General features: G+C 46.0%; 1 protein-coding gene across 2 annotated transcripts in view; it reads left to right on the forward strand.

Moving 5' to 3' along the window:
- The first annotated feature begins 674 nt into the window (after positions 1–674).
- Thoc5 (THO complex 5) overlaps positions 675–21,234 on the forward strand; it is a 33,585-nt gene continuing 13,025 nt past the window's right edge. The window contains exons 1-13 of one of the 2 annotated variants that reach the window (XM_006514448.2): positions 675–770; positions 5,183–5,298; positions 6,544–6,687; positions 7,478–7,591; positions 7,727–7,824; positions 9,487–9,633; positions 11,033–11,147; positions 16,019–16,151; positions 16,827–16,862; positions 18,173–18,250; positions 19,662–19,702; positions 19,914–20,013; positions 20,881–20,989. In XM_006514448.2, the coding sequence (XP_006514511.2) occupies positions 5,203–5,298; positions 6,544–6,687; positions 7,478–7,591; positions 7,727–7,824; positions 9,487–9,633; positions 11,033–11,147; positions 16,019–16,151; positions 16,827–16,862; positions 18,173–18,250; positions 19,662–19,702; positions 19,914–20,013; positions 20,881–20,989 (1,211 nt within the window). In that variant the 5' untranslated portion in view covers positions 675–770; positions 5,183–5,202. The remainder of the gene's footprint in view (positions 771–5,182; positions 5,299–6,543; positions 6,688–7,477; positions 7,592–7,726; positions 7,825–9,486; positions 9,634–11,032; positions 11,148–16,018; positions 16,152–16,826; positions 16,863–18,172; positions 18,251–19,661; positions 19,703–19,913; positions 20,014–20,880; positions 20,990–21,234) is intronic. The other variant, NM_172438.3, reaches the window with a different exon arrangement.

Below are 21,234 nucleotides of genomic sequence, written 5' to 3' on the forward strand. Positions count from 1 at the left end.
TTTAATCCCATCACTTGGGAGGCAGAGGCAGGCAGATTTCTGAGTTGGAGGCCAGCCTGGTCTACAAAGTGAGTTCCAGGACAGCCAGGGCTATACGGAGAAACCCTGTCTCAAAAAACAAAAACAAGGGCTGGTGAGATGGCTCAGTGGGTAAGAGCACCCGACTGCTCTTCTGAAGGTCCAGAGTTCAAATCCCAGCAACCACATGGTGGCTCACAACCATCCGTAAAGAGATCTGACTCCCTCTTCTGGAGTGTCTGAAGACAGCTACAATGTACTTACATATAATAAATAAATAAATCTAAAAAAAACAAAACAAAAATTTAAAGAAGAGTCAGGCATGGTGACACCTGCCTAAGTCCAGCGAGTCCAATGCAGGCGGATCGTAGTGACCAGCCTGATCTATATAGCGTTCAAGACCCGCAAGTGTGCTATGTAGTGAGGCCCTGAACAAAGTCAGAAGACAAAATCCACTCCTGTTCAAATGATAGCACAGCGACACTTGTGCTTTCTTGAGATACCACAAACTCACTCGAGTGAGTCGGCGGAGGGCCCACTAATTCACACTCCGGTGAAGGGGCACGAAGCACAGACTTGGACATTATCGCCCCAGTTTCCCAACTTAATAGAACTAGACTCGCCCCTTCCTTGCTTCCCAAGCTGCATCTGGCCTTCGTGTCTCACTTCCGGCCTGTGGCTCTCTTCTTCCGCTTCTCTATGGTCGCGAGCCGGAAGTGGCTACCCGGCTGGAAGGCGTGAGGAGCATTCTGGTGAGCGAGGGTAGAGGGCTGCTGGCTGGGGCTGCAGGTCCTCGCTGGGCGATCCGGGCTTGATGTGCAGACGGCACGGAGCGTGTCCGCGGGCTGGGGTCCTCACCTGTCGGGGTCCCCCAGGCTCGTGGCGGTTTTCTAGGAACTAACCGGAGCAGCATCCTCTGTCCCCATTGTAGTCTCCCGAGAGTGCTGCTGCTGGTGGTGACCCTCGTCGATGGTCCTCTTGGGCGTGTGGCAAACGCTCCTGGGTGGCGGTTGGCTTTCCCGGGTTTTCCGTGCCACCCTTGTGGGTTTTGTCAGATGAGTCCGCCACTCGTTTACCTGTCACCGGCAGCCTCCTGCGGTCCTCTGAGAGAGGCGTTACCATCGTCGCGCCGCACCAGACTCCAAGGAGTCGCAGAAAAGAGCTTTTATTGCTGGAGCAGAAAGGCTGAGAGCGCGAAGTGCGGACGTTACAAGGGCAAAGAAGCTTGGCTTGGCTTTTCTTTATGTTGTCCGCTCTATTTCCTAGCTAGCTGGCTGGACTTAGTGTATTTGCTTCATTAAATATTTTGCTTATCTTAATTTCTAAGAAAAGGAAAACAAGAATTTTTTTTCTTAAGTTATACTGCAAAGGGCTCGGGCAGTAAGAAGAGGTGCCACCTGCTCCGTTTTAATGAAGATTTTAAATGCAGTCACTATAGTCCTGTCTGTCTGGCAGCTTCTGTAGTCCAGGTTGGCTTCACATTGGTAAAGATCCCTCTGCCTCAGTCACTCAAGCTCTGTGATTCCTGATATTTACCACTATCCTGTCTCACAGCCCATCCGCCCCTCCCCCCTTTTTTCTTGGAGACGAGATTTTATTATGTAGCCCAAACTGACTTTTGAACACATTATATAGCAAAAGCTGATCTGGAACATCTCGTCAGCCAGCTCTCAGTCTGACCTGTTCTCATTGCAGGCATGTCCCGCCACACAGTTTTATGCAGTCCAGGAGATCAAACACAGGCGTTTGAGTATGCTAGGCCAGCACTCTACCAGCTGAGTAATATTCCCAACTTCACAGTCACTTTTTAAACCTATAGTTACTTTGGTAGAAGAAAACTTGGGTCTGGTCTGCATGCCATAAATAGGAAATGGCTTCCACTTGTCTTATGATATTGATATAACTGCATAGTATACATAGTATGATGAAAACATTTATTAATAAATTCTGTCTTGGTTTCCTTGTCTAAGATTCTGAGAGAGAATCCATTTCTTTTTAAATTATTTTTATTTTATGTACATCGGTGTTTTGCCTGCGTGCGTGTCCGTGTGAGGTGTTAGATCTTGTAGTTACAGTCAGTTGTGAGCTGCCACGTGGATGTTGGGAATTGCAGCTGGATCCTCTGGAGGAGCAGTCGATGATGCTCTTAACTTCAGAGTCATCTCTCCAACTTGAGAATCTATTTCTCACAAGAACCTTGGTGTTTGTAAATATTAACAATAAACTAGGAAACTTGAAGTAATTAGACATTTCGTTTGTGATTTTTGTCTCACTGTGTAGACCAGGCTGTCCTCAACCTCACAAAGATCCACTTGCTTCTGCTCTCCACTCCTGGAGTGCTGAAATTAAAGGCATGCGCCCTCACAGCTGGCCAGAAAAATGACAGCACAGCACTGTGACCCGTAGCTATAATCTCAGCACTGTTGAGGCTGAGGCAGAGGGGTCTCCAGTTTGGAAGCAGTGTGAGCTACATAGACTTGTCCAAAGAGACGGCGGGCAGGTTGACCTGTCCTCTGGTGTTTAGCATAATGCAGAGTCACTCCAGATCCACCCTGAATCGAGTTCCTCATCCTCGGGGATGTGCTTTGCGTGTCTGCGCCCCTTCAATCCCAGAAGGACTATTGTGCATTTAATTTGAGAGAAAACAATAATGAAGTGGTTCGTTGAGGGGCCCATGGGTCTAGAACAGTCAAATGGAGGTTCTGACTCAGGCTTCTCCTACAAGTATTGGTGGTAAATTAAATAAGGGACAAAACTACCCTCCCTTGGTTGTTGGGGGGACGATAAGAGGCAGAACCTCATAAAATGTAGGCTTTGGTCTTTACTTATTTTTGCTTCTTTTGAGACGGAGTCTCATTATTTAAGCTTGGCTAGCCTGGAACTCAGAGATCTTCCTACCTCTGTCACCCGAGTGCTGAGATTAAAAGCATGCGCCTGCCACCTTGCCTTGCTCTTCTTCATTTGAATATTAGAGCCGGACAGGGAGGTGGCAGGGATGCTGGTGAGACTGGGCGATGCAGTACTGCAGGTGTGTAAGCATTGGAGTAGCATCAGATGGGCCCATTCTAGCTGTGCAGCTTTGAAAAACCATTACCTCTCTAAGCCTTGCTTTTCTCATCTTTGAGATGATAGAGATGGTAGTGGTTCTTATCTGAATGGCTTTGTAAAGTAACCAAGTGTGAACATATCTGTAGTGGCTATTCCTGGTTGTCAACTTGACTATATTTGGAATGAATTACAATCCAGAATTGGAAGGCTCACCAGTGACCCTTATCTGGAGGCTTGGAGATCCTTATCTGGATCTTGGTTTGGAGATCTTGAGCCATAGTGGCTATGGATTCCAGAAGATTGAATCTCCGAGTTTAAGGAACACACCTTTAATCTGGGCTACACCTTCTGCTGGAGACAATATAAGGACATTGGAAGAAGGGAGTCTAGCTCTTGCTCTTGCTCCTTCGCCTGCTTGCCGTGTGAGACTGAGTAACTGCTAGATCCTTGGATTTCCATTCACAGCTGCGACTGAACAATTGTTGGGAATTGGGCTGCCGACTGTAAGTCATCAATAAATTCCTTTACTATCTAGAGACTATCCATAAGTTCTGTGACTCTAGAGAACCCTAACTAATGCAATATCCATCAAGTGCTTCAATCAAAGTCTACTATTCAGTGGCCAGTCAGAAGTATTTCGAATAGGGTTATACACCAGACAGGAATTAAATCTAAATTTATGAAGTGCTTTGCCAGGCTCATGAGTAAGAGCAGAGCTCATAGTCTTGGCAGGAACTTGGTTGGTTGTTTTGACTTAAGATAGGGCATCTTTATATATCCCCGACTGTCCTGGAATTCACCGTGTGGGCCAGATTGGCCTCAGACTCACAGAGATCTTCCTGCTTCTGCCTCCTGAGAGCTGAGATTAAAGCTGTGCGCCATCACACCCAGCTGAATTCTGAAACATCTTAAAGCTCGCTTTCTTTTTATTATTATGGTTGTGAGCTATCTGATGTGGGTGCTGGGAGAGGAACTCAGGTCTGCTGCAAAACAGTACATGCTCTTAACTGTTGAGTCAACCTTTCAACCCCTGACCCTGGAAAGTCTTTGTTTATTTTCCTTTTTTTCGTTTGTTGCTTTGTTTTGTTTTGTTTTGTTTTGTTTTGTTTTTTTGAGACAGGGTTTCTCTGTATAGCCCTGGCTGTCCTGGACCTCACTCTATAGACCAGGCTGGCCTCGAACTCAGAAATCCGCCTGCCTCTGCCTCCCAAGTGCTGGGATTAAAGGTGTGCGCCACCACTGCCCGGCTTATTTTCCTTTTAAAGTGTTCCCTAATGAGCCTCTGAATTTCATTAGCATCCATGTGACTTTGTATGTTTGTTTCTAATGTCAATTAATTTAGGTCTTCTCTCTTTCTTGGTTAGTTTGGTTATGAGTTTGTCTGTCTGTCTTTGCTAAGAACCAGCTCTTTTGCTGACATTTCTTTTTTGTCTCTTTACATGTGATTTATTTCTTCTAATCTTATGTGCCTTGGTGTTTTTCTTGCATTCATGTCTGTGTGAGGGTGTGGGATCCTCTGGAATTGGAGTTACAGACAGCTGTGAGCTGCCATGTGGATGCTGGGAATTAAACCTAGGTCCTCTGGAAGAGCAGCCAGCACTCCTAACCCCTGAGCCATCTCTCCAGCCCTTCCTCTCTTTTTTAAAAAAAAATACTTTTATTAATTCTTTGAATTTTTCATACAGTGTATTTTTAATTTTTTTGTTTCGTTTTGTTTTTTGAGACAGGGTTTCTCTGTGTAGCCCTGGCTGTCCTGGAACTTAGTTTGTAGACCAGGCTGGCCTCTAACTCAGAAATACGCCTGCCTCTGCCTCCCGAGTGCTGAGATTAAAGGCGTGCGCCACCAAGCTCGGCTTAAATTGTTTTTTGTACAATGTTATGTGTATATATGTTTTTCCTACATGTGTATGTATGTTTTTCATACATGTATATTTGTGCGCCACATGTGTGATTGGTATTCTCAGATGTCAGAGGGCATCAGGTGCCCTGGAGCTTAGTTCTAGATGAATGCAGGGAGTCTAACCTGGTTCCTCTGGAAAAGCAACGAGTGCTCCCATTGCTGAGTCATCTCTCAGCTTCTCGGTCGCAAACCCTGAAAAGCTTTCTCTCCTAACAGCCTTTTCACCTGGAAGCACAATGTCATCAGAATCCAGCAAAAAACGGAAACCCAAAGTGATCCGGAGTGATGGAACCCCAACTGAAGGGAAACGGAACCGGTCTGACACGGAGCAGGTGAGCACGCTGCTGGGAAACTGCAGACTGAGAGTGTGGAGGAGCTCAGCGGCATGTGTGCCACAGACGCACTTCTGGGTGCCCACACTAGACCAGACGACTTGAATTCCCACAATTGTACAAAAGATGAGTGTTCACATCCGGTGCTGGCCTGTTGGCTATTGGTATTGCACAGAGAGCATGTCCCAGCGCGCTGTTCCCAGCTTGCCTATGCACTGACTGCACGGCTCTAGAGCTTCCAAGAGAACTCATCTTTGGTCCCAGAGGCACGTGCCCCCAGGAGTTCTGTGGTCCAGGAGCTCTGTCACCAGCACGGTCTTCTCTTGTTTTCTCTTGGAGTCTGTCAAGCTGATCTGTGGTGTAACATGCAGGAGGTTTTGGTTTGTTGTTTTTTTGTTGAAGCAGGGTCTCAGAGAGCCCGGGTAGCCTTGAACTTGATGTATAGCTGAGGGTGACCTTGAGTTTCTGATCCTCTTTCCTCCACCCTTACCCCTGTTTTCAGATCCTGCAAGGCCCTGAATTAGAACCTCATATCAAGAGACATTACTTTTAGTGCTTGTTTATTTGTTTAACTTTTAAGCAGTAATTTCTAAACAAGTGCAGGAAATAAGCCCTCTTTTACAACCCAGAGCTCATTTTTTATAAAAATGTTTGTTTTTGTGTGTATTTGCCTTTCTAGCGTTTTAAGAACGTCATTGTGTGCAGTGCCTGCCGAGGCCAGAAGAGGGCGCTGGTTCCTCTTGTGTTGTTGGAGACTGAAGCTGGTTGTCTGCACGATTACTCCAAACCATTAGGATTAGTTCTGTATACATAAATGGGAATTTATGGACAAAACAAAGTAAAGAGAAAAATGAAACAACAGCATTTTCCATAGTTCCAGGAAATCAAGATTAATGTAGAGATTTTTTTTTTCTTTTGGCACTGATCACAGCATTGCTAATTTGTTTGTTTTTTGAGACAGCCCTGTTTTGAAGTCAACATCACCCTGTCTCCATCTCCCAAGTGCTGCAATTACAGGAATAAGTCACAATGCCTGGCTAATAGTGTTTTTTACATTTGTGTATTTATGTTCACATGTGTGTAAGTGTCTTACTGTGCCGCTAGTGGGCCAGGAGTCACTGTGTAGCCCAGACTGACCATACACTGGCAACTGTAATGTCCTTATAGAATGAAGGTTTTTATTCTTACTGTCCCTGATCCTGTCAGGGAGACCCTCACCCAGGACCTCTCTTTTTGCCTTCACAGGAAGGCAAATACTACAGTGAGGAGGCTGAAGTTGACCTGCGGGACCCTGGCAGAGACTATGAGTTGTACAAATACACTTGCCAGGAGCTACAAAGGCTGATGGCCGAGATCCAGGACCTGAAGAGTAAGGGCAGCAAGGACCTGGTAAGGAGAAAGGCCAGGGATGCTACACCTGGCATGTTTGCAGGCTGGGGCTCCTTTTGCTATTAGGGGGTAGGGTCCGGAAGCACCAGAGACCTGTCTATTAACTTGTTAATTAATTCCATAACAGCCCCATCTTCCATTATAGTAATGAAAGTACAAGATATCTTTTTTCCTATAGCTATAATGTGATATTATTGATTTAATATTTTTTACATGCCAGTCATTTTGCTAAGTGTTAGAAGTATATGCAAATAAATCATAGAGCTCAAAATAAAGTTATCATGGATGTTAAATGCATTACTCAGGCAGATATAAAACTAAACAATGTCTAAAAACTAAGGTGATTTAAAGAGGAATTCACTTTTTTTCTCAGCAGTCTTACTTATTTTCATGTATATTGACCAGTGTTGTTAAGATAGTTATATTCTATAGCTCTGGCACTATAACCAAGCTTTATACAGTCAGCCTGCTCGCCCTCCCTCCCTCCCTTTCTCCTTCCCTTCTCCCCCCACGCCCCTTGCTTTGAGACTGTGTAGCCCTGACTAGCCTTGAAACTCCCAGAGTAGACCATGCTGGCATTGAACTGTGCCTCCTCATTACTGGGATTAAAGTCCTTAGAGTGCCATCATGCTTGGCCTGACTCTTTCACTTCCTTTATGACATTTCTCACTGTCCCAGGCTCCCTTTAGACTTTGCTTATGGCCCTGCATGGGGTTGGCTTGGCAGCCAGGGTCTGGAGAAAACTGAGCTGTCATCTGTTAGTCGTCGTTACTGGTCTCTTTGTGAACAGGCCATTGAAATTGAAGAACGAAGGATCCAGAGCTGTGTGCACTTCATGACTCTAAAGAAGCTTAACCGATTAGCCCACATCAGATTAAAGAAAGGAAGAGACCAGACCCACGAGGTAGAGTTGAAAGGCTTAATAACATGGGCTCTCACCCCTCCCTCTGCCCACTTTAACTCTCCCTTTGCCCTTCTCTGACTTTGGTGATGGTCAGTCCCACCCCATGTTGCCCTGCTCACCTCATCCTCTCTTCAGGCCAAGCAGAAAGTCGATGCCTACCACCTACAGCTACAGAACCTGCTCTACGAAGTGATGCACCTGCAGAAGGAGATCACCAAATGTCTGGAGTTCAAGTGAGTGTGGGAGGACGGGGCTTTGACTTACGAGTCTGTGGTAATGCCTGTTCTTCCATGGCTGGGTGTGAGCCATCCCTTTGAAGGAGAATGGGCGGGCTTACAAGATTACAGGATTTGGGGGAGAGATCAGGACATCACTTCAAATAGAGAACCTCAAGCGGTCATTTCAGACCACACAGAGAACTGTGGAAGCCCCTCGGCCCCTTTTGAGGTTTGAGCTCAGCACTTGGTAAAAGCAGTTTTTCTCCTCAACATGTATTGTTATTTATTCACCTTCTGTGCCATAGAATACCAGTACCTACTTGCCCCATTGAAAAAATAATGTGCCTGATGGCTAACATCTCCCGCTCCAGTGCTGTTTTTTCAAAGTATGACGGTTGAGAATGTATAAAAACAGCATAAAAGAACGTTACTCCCTCCTTGTAATCTTTGCTTAATGCAAGTTGGTCAAGTCAGGCTATAATGAACTCAGGCAGGTGGCCACAAAAAAGGATCGTGGGTTCTGCAGTTAATACACAGGGTCTGCCTCTCACTAGCTGTGTAATCTTGGGCACATTTGAAAAAGTGGTGGCTCACGCTTTTAACCCAGCACTTGGGAGGCAGAGGCAGGCAGATCTCTGTGAGTTTGAGGCCAGCCTGATCTACAGAGTGAGTTCTAGGACACCCAGGACTAACAGAGAAAACTTATCTTGAAAAAACAAAAACAATAGAAACCCAAACAAACAAATGAAAAATGGAAGAAGACTAGAGTATAGAGTATAGGTAAATTATACTATAATATAAATAATAAAGCGTAATAGGTTTCAAATGGAGCTAAAGCCCCCATCTCCTAAGAACAATGTGAGGAGGACAGAGGTGAGCCAGCATGTGTAGGAGCGTATTGACTATGGTAGCTGTGATGCCTATGTGGCCATGGCATGAGCGCTTGTGCCATTAATCCTGCAGAGAATTCTTTTCTCTAAATAAGCAAAATTTAAAGCCTCTAGATTTTGCTTACTTCTAGTTCGGCCAAACTGGCTTTTTCTTGTCTTACACATGTGCAGGGAAAATGTTTTTTTTGTTGTTGTTGTTTTAAAGATTTATTTATTATTATATGTAAGTGCACTTTAGCTGTCTTCAGATGCACCAGAAGAGGGCATCAGATCTCATTACAGATGGTTGTGAGCCACCATGTGGTTTCTGGGATTTGAACTCAGGACCTTCAGAAGAGCAGTCAATGCTCTTAACCGCTGAGCCATCTCTCCAGCCCCCAAGGGAAAATGTTTTAAAGTTATGTATAGACTCTTAGGTTTATCTTTCCTGGTGACGTGTCTTGGTTTCATCATGATGGCATAAGCCCAGGCTGCAGGGACTCTGAGTCTCTTAGCTGATACTTCTGTTCAGCTAGGAAAGGCCTGCAAGGTCATTGAGCATCCTCCTCCAGCCTTCAGCTGATTTGTGGATAAGTAGGGTGAGCAACATGGGCAAATGACTCTGTGGTAAGTCACTAATAACTATCATCACACTGAAATGCCTGTCACTGAGCATTGACTGAGATTGAATTCCAGGATTTTCAGTAGCCATAGGCTGGGGCTGCATAGACAATGGAACCATTGCCCCTGCTAATCCACAGCTTGGGGTTCTGAAAATGGCTGCCTGAGAACTTCATTTTGCTTATAGGTCAAAGCATGAAGAAATTGATCTGGTCAGCTTAGAGGAATTTTATTCAGAGGCTCCACCAAGCATCAGCAAGGCCGAGATCACCATGGGAGACCCTCACCAACAAACATTGGCACGTTTGGACTGGGAGCTGGAGCAGCGGAAAAGGTGGTGACCTTCCTGACCTGGTTAACCACACAGTGACAGTCCTTGGTCATGACCCAGGATTAGCCATTTTCTCCAGGACCAAGTCTCACTTTCTTATTAATTCACCCTGGATTATTCAAACCTGACTGACCTCTTTCAGGGTGGGCTGATGACTGCTAAGGTTACCAGTAGGAAGCTGGAGGTGATGGTATGTGGCTCAGTGGTGGTATGTGTGCCCACCATGCCCAAGGCTCTTGACTCAGTGCCCAGCACTGCAAGGGAGGGTGGCTCAGTAGATAAAGCACTTGTTGTATGTACAAGGCTTTGGCTCTGAATTTGGATCCCAGGTACATGTGAAAAAGCTGGTGGAATGGCATGAATCTGAGGTGTAGTAGTAGATCCCCGACGTTGGCAGCCTAAGCGTGAGCTCCAGGTTCAGTGAGAGACCTGGCCTCAGAAACTAGCAGAGAGTAATGAAGAAGGACAGTTGGACTGACTGCCGTCTCTGCGTGTGCACTCATGGATGAGTGTATGTATCCACACACACACACACACACACACACGCACATGCATGCACACACACACACATTATAGAGTGAAGTAAGAAATGGGGAGAGATAGGGGAAAGCAGTCAGGGTGACAAACAACAAGATAAAATGATAAATATTCAGAAAAATGTCACAGTGAAACTTTGTTGTTTACTAACTGTATTAGTTACTTTCCTTGTTACTCTGACAAAATTGTTCTCTCCTCCCACCCTTCCATGAGTTCCCAGGGTTGATCTCAGGCCATTAGGCTCGCCAAGCAAGTGCTAGGATTTAGATATGCACCATCACATCGTTATGTGGTGCTAGGCCAGCACTCTACCCACTGAGCTAAATCTTAAGCTCCTAAATACCTTGGTTGCTTGTCTTAGATAGGGTGTGTTTCTATTGCGGTGATAAAACACCGTGATCAAAAGCAACTTAGGGAAGAAAAGGTTTATTTCAGCTTAGAACCCTCAGCTCACAATCCACCACTGAGGAAAGCCAGGCAGGAAGCTGGGGTCCTTACCTGGAGCAGAGGCAGTGAAGGGATGCTGTGTACTGGCTCCTTCCCCTTGGCTTGCTATCATCCTAGCTACAACTTGACTTTGATCCCTGGAAACCAGGTCGTAGGAGAGAACTGACTAGCGTAAGTTGTTTTCTGATCTCCACACGTGCCATAACACAAGAATCCTCTCCCTGCCCCACCCCCACAAAAATATAATAAATGTTAAAAACTAGTTTTAAGTCAATGTATTTGAGGATTTATGTAATTACTAAGAATAATAGTGCTTGTATGGAGCTTACTAAAGGACTTGGCACATAGTCAGTGCTGGAACAGGTGTGTGCGCTATCCCTGCAAGGCATGCCTGACAGTGCCCTATGTGCCCCTTTAGGCTGGCAGAAAAGTACCGAGAATGTCTGTCTAACAAGGAGAAGATCCTGAAGGAGATTGAGGTGAAGAGGGACTATCTGAGCAGCCTCCAGCCTCGCCTCAACAGCATCATGCAGGTGAGTGTGGCTCCGCTTCACCACAGACCAGCCAGAGTCCACCACACATGTGTGTGAGTATGTGGCCTGATTTTTTATTGTTTGTGATGCCAGATTTGGTCTAAATTCTTATAGTTTTATGAAGCAAGATAAATGGCTAATGAGGAGGAACTTTGTAAAAGGAATGGAGAGAAGTTTAAATCTGTTTTTCTAGGACTTGGCAAGGTCTTCACTTCTTCCTCTCAGCTCTGGACATGGAATTAGAGTTGTCAGCAAAAACACATTTTTCTAGTAGGACTTCATAATAGAAGAGAAGAGAACCTGGGGCTGGGCTGCTGATGGGCCTGGGAAGCTGCAGCAGGAAGGTTGTGGATCTGAGGCAGCCTGCGCTGAGTGAAGGGTAGACTCTGTCCTACCCAGGCTACATAACTACGGCTGTAATTGCTGGTACATACTTACCTTGAGGCTAGCCTAGACCTCATAGGAGTTCCAAACTAGTCAGGTCTTCAGAGTGGGATCCCATCTCATAATCACACAGGGGGGAGAGAGGGAGATGAAGGGAGAGCAGAGACGAGGGACTGGGAGTGGGACTAGGCAGTCCTGGCTGCATTTGATCCTCCAGGCCCTCCGCATTGCTGTTACGTGTCCGGTACTTACTGCTTAAAGGTCATTCAGGGCATAGGCACACAGATCAGAATAACTAGAGGGAAAGGTCTGTTATGAAACAGTTACAGTGCACTTTCATTTCTGTGCCTTGGCTTCTGGTGTGTCTGTATGGAGATGATGTGTGTGTGTGAGGTTTTTTTGGTTTTTCGAGACAGGGTTTCTCTGTATAGCCCTGGCTGTCCTGGAACTCACTCTGTAGACCAGGCTGGCCTTGAACTCAGAAATCCGCCTGCCTCTGCCCCCCAAGTGCTGGGATTAAAAGTGTGCTCCACCACGCCCCGCAGTGTGTGTGAGTTTTGTGTGTGCTTAGGAAAAAGCCTGTAGTCACACCAAACCATTAATAGTTGCCTTGCTAACTGGGAGGTTTTGTTTTATAAAATAAATTTGAATATATCTTTTATTTTTTCCTTCCTTCCTTCCTTTCTTTTCTTTTTTTCCTTTCTTTTCTTCTTTCTTTCTTTCTTTCTTTCTTTCTTTCTTTCTTTCTTTCTTTCTTTCTTTCTCTCTTTCTTTCTTGCTTTCTTCCTTTCTCTCTTTCTTTCTTTCTTCCTTTCTTTCTTTCTTTCTTTCTTTCTTTCTCTCTTTCTTTTTTTTTTTTTTTTTTTTTTTTTAAAGATTTATTTATTTATTGTAAGTACATTGTAGCTGTCTTCAGACACTCCAGAAGAGGGAGTCAGATCTCGTTAAGGATGGTTGTGAGCCACCATGTGGTTGCTGGGATTTGAACTCTGGACCTTCGGAAGAGCAGTCGGGTGCTCTTACCCACTGAGCCATCTCACCAGCCCTCTTTTTTTTTTTAAGACATGCTATCTCTGTGTGGCCCTGGTCGTCCTGGAACTTGCTCTATAGACCAGGCTGGCCTCAAACTCATAGAGATCCACCTGCCTCTGCTTCCCGAGTGCTGGGATAGAGATGTGCCCCTCCAAGCCCAGCTCTTTTCTATCCTTGCATGTGGTGTGTATCTGTATATGTGTTCATGTGTGTTAGAGGTTGACACCCATGTCTTCTATTGGTGTGTATCTGTATATGTGTTCATGTGTGTTAGAGGTTGACACCCGTGTCTTCTATTGGTGTGTATCTGTATATGTGTTCATGTGTGTTAGAGGTTGACACCCGTGTCTTCTGTCAGCCTCATGAGATAGGAGCTTACCTATTGGCTAGACTAACCGGCCAGCAAGCCAAGACTCCTCAGGTCTCTCCTGTCCTCCAGCACACAGTGCAGGATTACAGTCTTGTCACCATGTGTGGCTGGGACCCGGACTCAGACCCTCATGTTTGAGCAGCAAGCACTCCACTGACTGAGCCATCTTCACAGCCCCTTGAACTCACTTCTGATCCATACATGTATGCATTACTTTAAAAAAAATCTGGGTATGTATGCTTGTAGCCCCAACAACTAAGAAGGGGGGTTACTTGAGACCATGAATTTGAGACCATGCTGGGCAACATAGCTAGACCTGATTCCTAAAAAAAAAGCCATAGTTTTGGAGCAGGAAAGATGGCTCAGTAGTTAAACATACTGGCTGCTCTTCCAGAACCCTTATGGCGGCTCACAGTTGTCTGTAGCTGCAGCCCCATGGATCCAGCACCTTCCTCTGGCGTCTTTGGAAATGCCCGTGGTGCACAGCCATACATGCAGACAAGACATCCGTGTACACAAAAGAAGCATACATTTTTAAATTAAAAAACAGTTTAGTGGTTTTGGGTTTTTTGTTTTTTGTTTGGTTGGTTTTTTTTGACACAGGGTCTTACTATACAGCATGAACTCACAGAGATTCTCCTGCCTCCTAGGAGCTAGAATTAAAAGTGTATGCCATCTTGCTTGGCTTAAAATAAAAAAAATATTTTTAAAATTCTTAATTGTTGGAGGCTTGGGATGCAATTCAGTGATAGATTGCATGCTTAGTATGCAGAACCAAATTACCAAATTCCCCATCACCAAAAAATAATACCAATAACTTTACATATAGAAAAGCATACAACTCATTATGTACAGCTGGGTGACTTTTTAAAAAATATTTATTTATTATTATACATAAGTACACTGTAGCTGTTTTCAGACACACCAGAAGAGGGTGTCAGATCTCATTAGGGATGGTTGTGAGCCACCATGTGGTTGCTGGTATTTGAACTCAGGACCTTCAGAAGAGCAGTCAGTGTTCTTACCCACTGAGCCATCTCACTAGCCCACGGGTGACTGTTTATTAAGTGAACACATCTATATAACTATTCAAAATCAAGAGAAAGAACTTCATTTTTTAAAAAAATGTTATGTGTGTGAATGTTTGCCTCATTAACGTTTGCACCACACGTGTGCCCGGTGCCCTGGGAAACCAGAGGGGCTGGAGTCCCTAGAGCTAGAGTTGCAGGTAGTTGTGAGCCACCATGTAACCCATGTGGGACATATGGAAGACAGACAGTGCTCTTACCTTGCTGAGCCGTCTGTCTAGCCTGTGCTGTCTTTTTATTTCCAGCTCCCAGACACTATATTCTCCTGCCCCTCGGTAACCATTATTTTGGCTTTTAATATCATAGACTAGCCTTCTCTGGATTTAATATCATAGACTAGCCTTCTCTGGATTTAATATCATAGACTAGCCTTCTCTGGATTTGAACTTTTTGTAAATAGAATTATATAAAGTCTTTGGTGTCTAGTTTCTTTTGCCCATTGGATTTTTTTTTTTTTTTTTTTTTTTTGGTTTTTCGAGACAGGGTTTGTCTGCGTAGCCCTGGCTGTCCTGGAACTCACTTTGAAGACCAGGCTGGCCTCGAACTCAGAAATCCACCTGCCTCCGCGCCCCCCCCCCCCCAAGTGCTGGGATTAAAGGCGTGCGCCACCACGCCTGGCTGCCCATTGGTATTTTTAAAATTTATCTGTGTTTCTCTGAGTGTCAATTTTTTTTGTTTGTTTGTTTTTTTTGTTTATAATAATTTTATTTCAGCTATTTTCAGATTGGGTCTGTTATAAATAATGTAGCTTTGAGTATTGTTATACGTGGTCCTCAAACGTACCCATTTCTGTGGAATGTGAACCTAGGCACAAAACTGCTGGGCCATGCATTCTGCCTCTCATACTGCTTCCTAAGGTGACCACACAGATCAGCAGCATGGAGCTTGAGATCCGTCAGTGTCCTTGCCAGTGCTTGCAACTGCCATTGCTCGTAGTCTTAGCCAGTCCGGAGGTTCTCATTTGGTTCTGGTTGTCTTTAAAGTTGTTATTTGTATGTTTGTGTGCATGTATGTGTGTGTATGTTGTACGTGTGTATGTGTATGTCATGAAAGTGGAGGTCAGAGGACACCTTGCAGGAATCTGTTTTCCCCTTCCACCCTGTGGCCAGCAGGCTTGGTAGCGAGTGCCTCTCCCTGCTGACCCATCTGGATGTCCCTGCTTCTTGTTTTGTATTTTTCATTTCACCAGGGTCTTGTGATGGTGAGCACAATACATGACTCTTCCTTTCTTCCTGCTCTCCCTCCGCCCCTTTCTTGTTTTGTTTGCCACTGAGCCACACTCTCAGCCCCTTAATGTTTTCTTTTTTTTTTTTTTTAAAGATTTATTTATTATTTATGTAAGTACACTAAAGCTGTCTTCAGACACTCCAGAAGAGGAGGTCAGATCTCATTACGGATGGTTGTGAGCCACCATGTGGTTGCTCGGAATTGAACTCAGGACCTCCGGGAGAGCAGTCAGTGCTCTTAACCTCTGAGCCATCTCTCCAGCCCCCCCCTTAATGTTTTCTGATTCCATTAGAAATGTGCAAGTGACATCGCATAATTTCATTTTCTCACTCTCTTGCCTTTATTTTTATTTTTTTAATTATTTATTTATTATATAAAAGTACACTGTCTTCAGACACACCAGAAGAGGGCATCAGATCTCATTACGGATGGTTGTGAGCCACCATGTGGTTGCTGGGATTTGAACTCAGGACCTTTGGAAGAGTAATCAGTGCTCTTAACCTCTGAGCCATCTCTCCAGCCCCTCTCTTGCTTTTACAAAATGCATGTTTTTATACTGAGCTTTTGTCTTGCCATAGTTCTACTAGTTTATTATATATCATCTTTGTAAATGAATATTAGCTGCTGGGTGACAGAGCTCAGTTTCAGAATGTTTGCCTCACGTGTTCAAGGCTCTGGACTCAATCTCCAGTTCAGCAAAAAAAAAAAAAGGAAAGCAATAGTCACAAAGCCTCCATGTGGGTAGGCTAAAAACCTTCTGTTGCTTGCAGGCTTCCCTGCCAGTGCAAGAATACCTGTTCATGCCATTTGACCAGGCGCACAAACAGTATGAGACTGCCAGGCACCTGCCGCCTCCCCTCTATGTGCTCTTTGTGCAGGCCACTGCATACGGGCAGGCCTGTGGTGAGTATGGGGGCTGGGCAGGGAGGGGGGCTATGGGAGAAGCAGCCATAGTGAGGAAGGGCTGCCTGCCAGGAGAGCACCCCAGCTTTGCCCAGAGCCCTCAGGTGGCAGATGCTGCCTCCCCTCTGCACCTTCAGCGTGGCTGCTGCACCAGCTCGCCTGAGGCTTGAGCAATGTGACGGACGTGTCAGAATGGACGGCTTTGGATTCTCATGAACCTGGCTGTATAGCTCCTAGGGGCAGCCTGTGTTGGCTCTCACATGCTTACTCTATCAGATACACTTGGCAGGTGGACCAGTGCCTCCTGTTGTGTTTTGGGGGTGGGGTGCTTGGTGAACTCGGGTCCTAGGCAGCACTCCCAGGCTTTCCTGTGCCGGAAACAGCCTGCGTGGTTTTAGAGCATCACCAGGTGAGAGGAAGGACCCCTGGCTGCTCAGCCCAGCCTTGACTCTGCTAAGGATTTTAAGGGTTTTGCTCTGCCTGCTCAGCTCTCACTTAGCACTAAACTTTTCTTCCTTGTTCACACCTTATCCCATGGCATCAGACAGACATACACTGTTCCTGTGCATGCCCCGTCCCAGCCATGGCACCAGGACATTACTGTGTCTTTTCTTGTGTCTCCTTGGTCCTTCCGTCTCCTCCTCCCCCTTTGCTCTCTTCCGTTGCCATCATCAGCTCATATGAAATCCTCCTCCCAGCCCCCTAGACAGGGTGAGTAACTTTCTTTTGTGTTTAAAGTTCTACTGTTTGCACTTCTATTTTCCTGTAGAATTCCAGACTAACCTATTAAAAAGACTGCTGTAGGTAAGGACTGTGACTCTGGTAGCGTGACAGCCTGGCATGTGGGGTGAACTGGAGCCTCAAGGCAGTTAGAGCGCTCACCTGGGGTCCAGCTTGCTTGGTTGGGATGGGATGATTTAACCATTGTTTCCAGCTATAAAGCAGTAGTTGGCTGTTGGAAAAGTTGTCCTTCCTTCTTCATATGTAGTCAGGCAAATGGTATCCGGGATCTGTGGCATTCCTACCCTTAGGACGGAGGAGGAGGAGCTGGGGTGTAGCTTAAGCCCTGGTTCCATCTCCCACTACCATCAGGAAAGAAAAAGGCAGAGAAACCAGAGTGTCTTACTTGCTCACCGCAGTAGGATCCCAGAGTTCCACAGTAACATACCAAGAGACGGACGACTCATGTCACATAGGCAGAGTGGAGCAGATTGTTGCTGAGTGCTTGAGAGACAAGCTCACTCCAGTCAGCCTGAAGTGGACTGTGCTCTGTGTCCTGAGTGTGGTTTGTTACTTCATGACACTAAGTTTCTCTACACGTCTGTACTACTAGTATGCTGCATACGGTTGTGAGACTTTAGAGTGTGTAGGTTCACTTGTGTGGTGCTGGGACCAGAGCCGCAGCCGTCTGCATGCTAACTCTACTCTTCAGGGCTGCATGCCTCAGCCAAGTCTACTGTATGTAAGGATGCAGCCTAGTGCACTGGTCTCCTGCCCCCAGTCTCTCTTTTATAGCTGTGGGAACTGAGCCTCCTCACGTCAGTAAGTTTATCTTCCAGGTCACAAACTCAGTAATGTGTGGGACAGGAATTCATTCGGGTCTGCCACTGGGCTGCAGCACCCATGTTCCTATCTGCTCTTCTCTGCGCCCAGTAAAGATGGGACAGGCAGACCAGGTGCTTGGTGACATGCAGAACACAGAACTTTTTACAGAGGGTAACCCATCATCTCTGGGATGTGGATGGGTGCTGGCTTCTGGGTGCAGACTTTCTCAGGACGGCTGGTGAAAGGGTCCTGTGGGGTGACAAACCCCGGGTCTATGTTCCTGGACTTTGCACTAGTCTCAGGGATGTTTAGCAGGGAAGCAGCCATAGAGAAACGATTTTAGGTGCTGTCTGCCCTGTGTGGAGTGTGCGTGCCCTCCCACTCAGTCAGTTCGGAGCTGGGGGGAGTATGCTGAGTTGGCTTGCACTCAGCAACCTCTCCAGAAGCTTTTCCAAGAGGCCTTTTCTCACCTCCAGATAAGACGCTGTCCGTGGCAATTGAAGGCAGTGTGGACGAAGCCAAAGCTCTTTTCAAGCCCCCTGAGGACTCCCAAGGTAACCTAGTGAATGGGGTACTCACTAGTCACTGCTGAGGTCTTGGTCCTTTGAGAAATAGCTGGACTGGTGTAATATAGCTGGAGGCTTGGCCTTAGGTCAGTTTTAGGGTAGGCCCAAGAGAACTCAGTTCCCAGAATCACCACATGCAGCCTTTGGGTTTCAGCCCTGCCACCCACTAGCTCCCAGGAGCATTTTGACCCTGAGGAAGGCAGGTAATGTGTTTGACTCCCTGTAAACGGTAGCTGGTAGCTAGTTATAGGTTAATGCCCGTAACCCCCAAATTCTGGAGGTAGCGGTGAGAAAATTTACACAGATTTGAACCCAGATTGGTCAATAAAGCAACTTCCAGGGTGACATATTGAGATGTTTCAGTGTTCCCCTTTTGCCCCCAAAAAGAGAGACAATATTTTTATATAGAATCATTGTGTGGATTACATGAAAGAGTGGTCTTGTCTTATGCACACAGCAACCGTCTAACTGTACCAGCACTACTCTTTAAAAAAAAAGATTTATTTATTCATTTAGTTATTTATTTAAAGTATATGAGTATACTGTAGCTGTCTTCAGACACCCCAGAAGAGGGCGTTGGATGACCATTACAGATGGTTGTGAGCCACCATGTGGTTGGTGGGATTTGAACTCAGGACCTCTGGAAGAGCAGTCAGTGCTCTTAACCACTGAGCCATCTCTCCAGCCCATACGCTGCTCTTAAAACCACAAAGAGCTTTATGCTCCATAAAAAATGACAGTTAAAAGACCCTTGAACACCAGGCCTGGAGGCTGGGGAGGTGGCTCAGTAGGTAAAGCCTCGCTGCACAAACATGAAGACCTGAGTTTTGATCCCTAGCACCCACATCAACAAAACACAATAAAACAAAACACAAAAACCTGGCTATGACGGTGTGTGCTGTTACCCTCAATGCTGCGGGAGAAAGGCAGATCCCAGGAGCTGCTGGCCAGCCCCTCTAGCTGGAATGTCCAGCTCTGTGAAAGACTGCCTCAAGATAAATAAACAAACAGCTGGGCGCACTCAGGAGGCAGATGCAAGCAGAGCTCTGAGTTTGAGGCCAGCCTGGTCTATAGAGTGAGTTCCAGACAGTCAGGGCTACATAGGCTCTGTTTCCAAAAAACAAAAATGAAGTGGAGAGGTGACTGATGAGTACGTCTGGAGTACAATATCTGGCCCATATGGGCAAACCCACGCACACACATGAGCACACACGTGCACAGAACCAGGGCTGATGGAGTTATAAGTCATTCTTTCCATGGTGTTTTCTATGCCAAGAAGTAGCTAGTTAACTCATACAAAGGACCATGTGGATGGCCCCTCACTCAGTCCCTGAGGTTGAGGCTCATCAGGGCACCTCTGCAGTGACCTCATTTCTCATTGCCTTCTCTGTGGCTTCAGATGATGAGAGCGACTCAGATGCTGAAGAGGAGCAGACGACGGTGAGCCCACTTTCTGTCGTGGGAATATTATGCAGCCATGCTGGTGTTTTCAAGCAAAAGGAGGAGGGCTGAATACGTGTCTGCTGGGACAAGGACCTGGCAGCAGGGTAGCTGAGGGAGAGGGTCCCAGGCAGCTGTGCTGAGACTATGGGAGGTAGGGATGGAAAGGGGAGAGTCACATGACTCATGCTTGGGTTTTTCTTTTGTCCAGAAGCGGCGGCGGCCCACTCTCGGGGTTCAGTTGGATGACAAGCGCAAGGAGATGCTAAAAAGGCACCCACTGTCTGTCCTGCTGGATCTGAAGTGCAAAGGTCTGACTGTATTCACGTACCTCCATAGTACCTAAGAGCCTGGTCAGTTGTTGGTACAAAGCTCTAGTAAGCTAGAGACTCTAATATTTCAGTGTCCTATTTCAGGTTTTCCTCCTTTAAAAAATGTGTATGTGTGTGTGTGTGCGCGTGTACCACTGCAGCAGGCATATGGAAGTCAGAGAACATTGGGGACTAATTCTCTACTGTATGTCTCAGGAATTGAGCTGAGACCATCAGGTGGCACGTGACTTTACCCTCTGAACTGTCACTCTGTCCATTTTTCATCTTACATGGTGTGGTGTTTTGTTTTTGTTTTTTGTTTTTGTTTTTTTAATTTTTTTTAAGATTTATTTATTTATTATATATAAGTACACTGTAGCTGTCCTCAGATACTCCAGAAGAGGGCATCAGATTTCATTATGGATGGTTGTGAGCCACCATGTGGTTGCTGGAATTTGAACTCAGGACCTTCAGAAGAGCAGTTGGCGCTCTTAACCACTAAGCCATCTCACCAGCCCATTTTTGTTTTTATTATTCTTTTTTTGTTTTTTGTTTTTTTTCCAGACAGGGTTTCTCTGTATCGCCCTGGCTGTCCTGGAACTCACTCTGTAGACCAGGCTGGCCTCCAACTCAGAAATCCGCCTGCCTCTGCCTCCCAAGTGCTGGGATTAAAGGCGTGTGCCACCATGCCCGCCTATGTTTTTATTATTCTTTTGAGATGGGGACTTTAGTAGTCCTGGCTGTTCTAGAACTTGCTTGTACACCAGGTGGCTGTGAACGTAGAGATCCCCTTGCCTCTTTGCAGCACCCCCCTGCCCTCTGGTGTGCTTGATTCATAACTGAGCTCTTCTCTTCCTGGTCCTGTAGACAACAGTGTGCTTCATCTGACTTTCTACTATCTCATGAACCTCAACATCATGACAGTGAAAGCCAAAGTGACGACCGCCGTGGAGCTGATCACCCCCATCAGTGCAGGGTATGGGGATGGGAGGAGGGGGTGGGAGGGGCCTGCGTGCCGAGAGCCCTGGTTACTAGTCCTCCTGCTGGCTATCAGAGGATCCTTTGCCATGCTGATTTCTGTTACTGTGTCCCCAGAGTTTGGGAATCCTGATGGTCACTGAAATTTAGAAGTGCTCTCTGATTTGCATTTGTGAAACTTCTTACTACACAGCAGATAAAACAAGCGATAACATTACATTTGCTGTTTAGAGCAGAGTCGCA

Source organism: Mus musculus, chromosome 11, assembly GCF_000001635.26.
Source record: "Mus musculus strain C57BL/6J chromosome 11, GRCm38.p6 C57BL/6J".
NCBI lineage: Eukaryota > Metazoa > Chordata > Mammalia > Rodentia > Muridae > Mus > Mus musculus.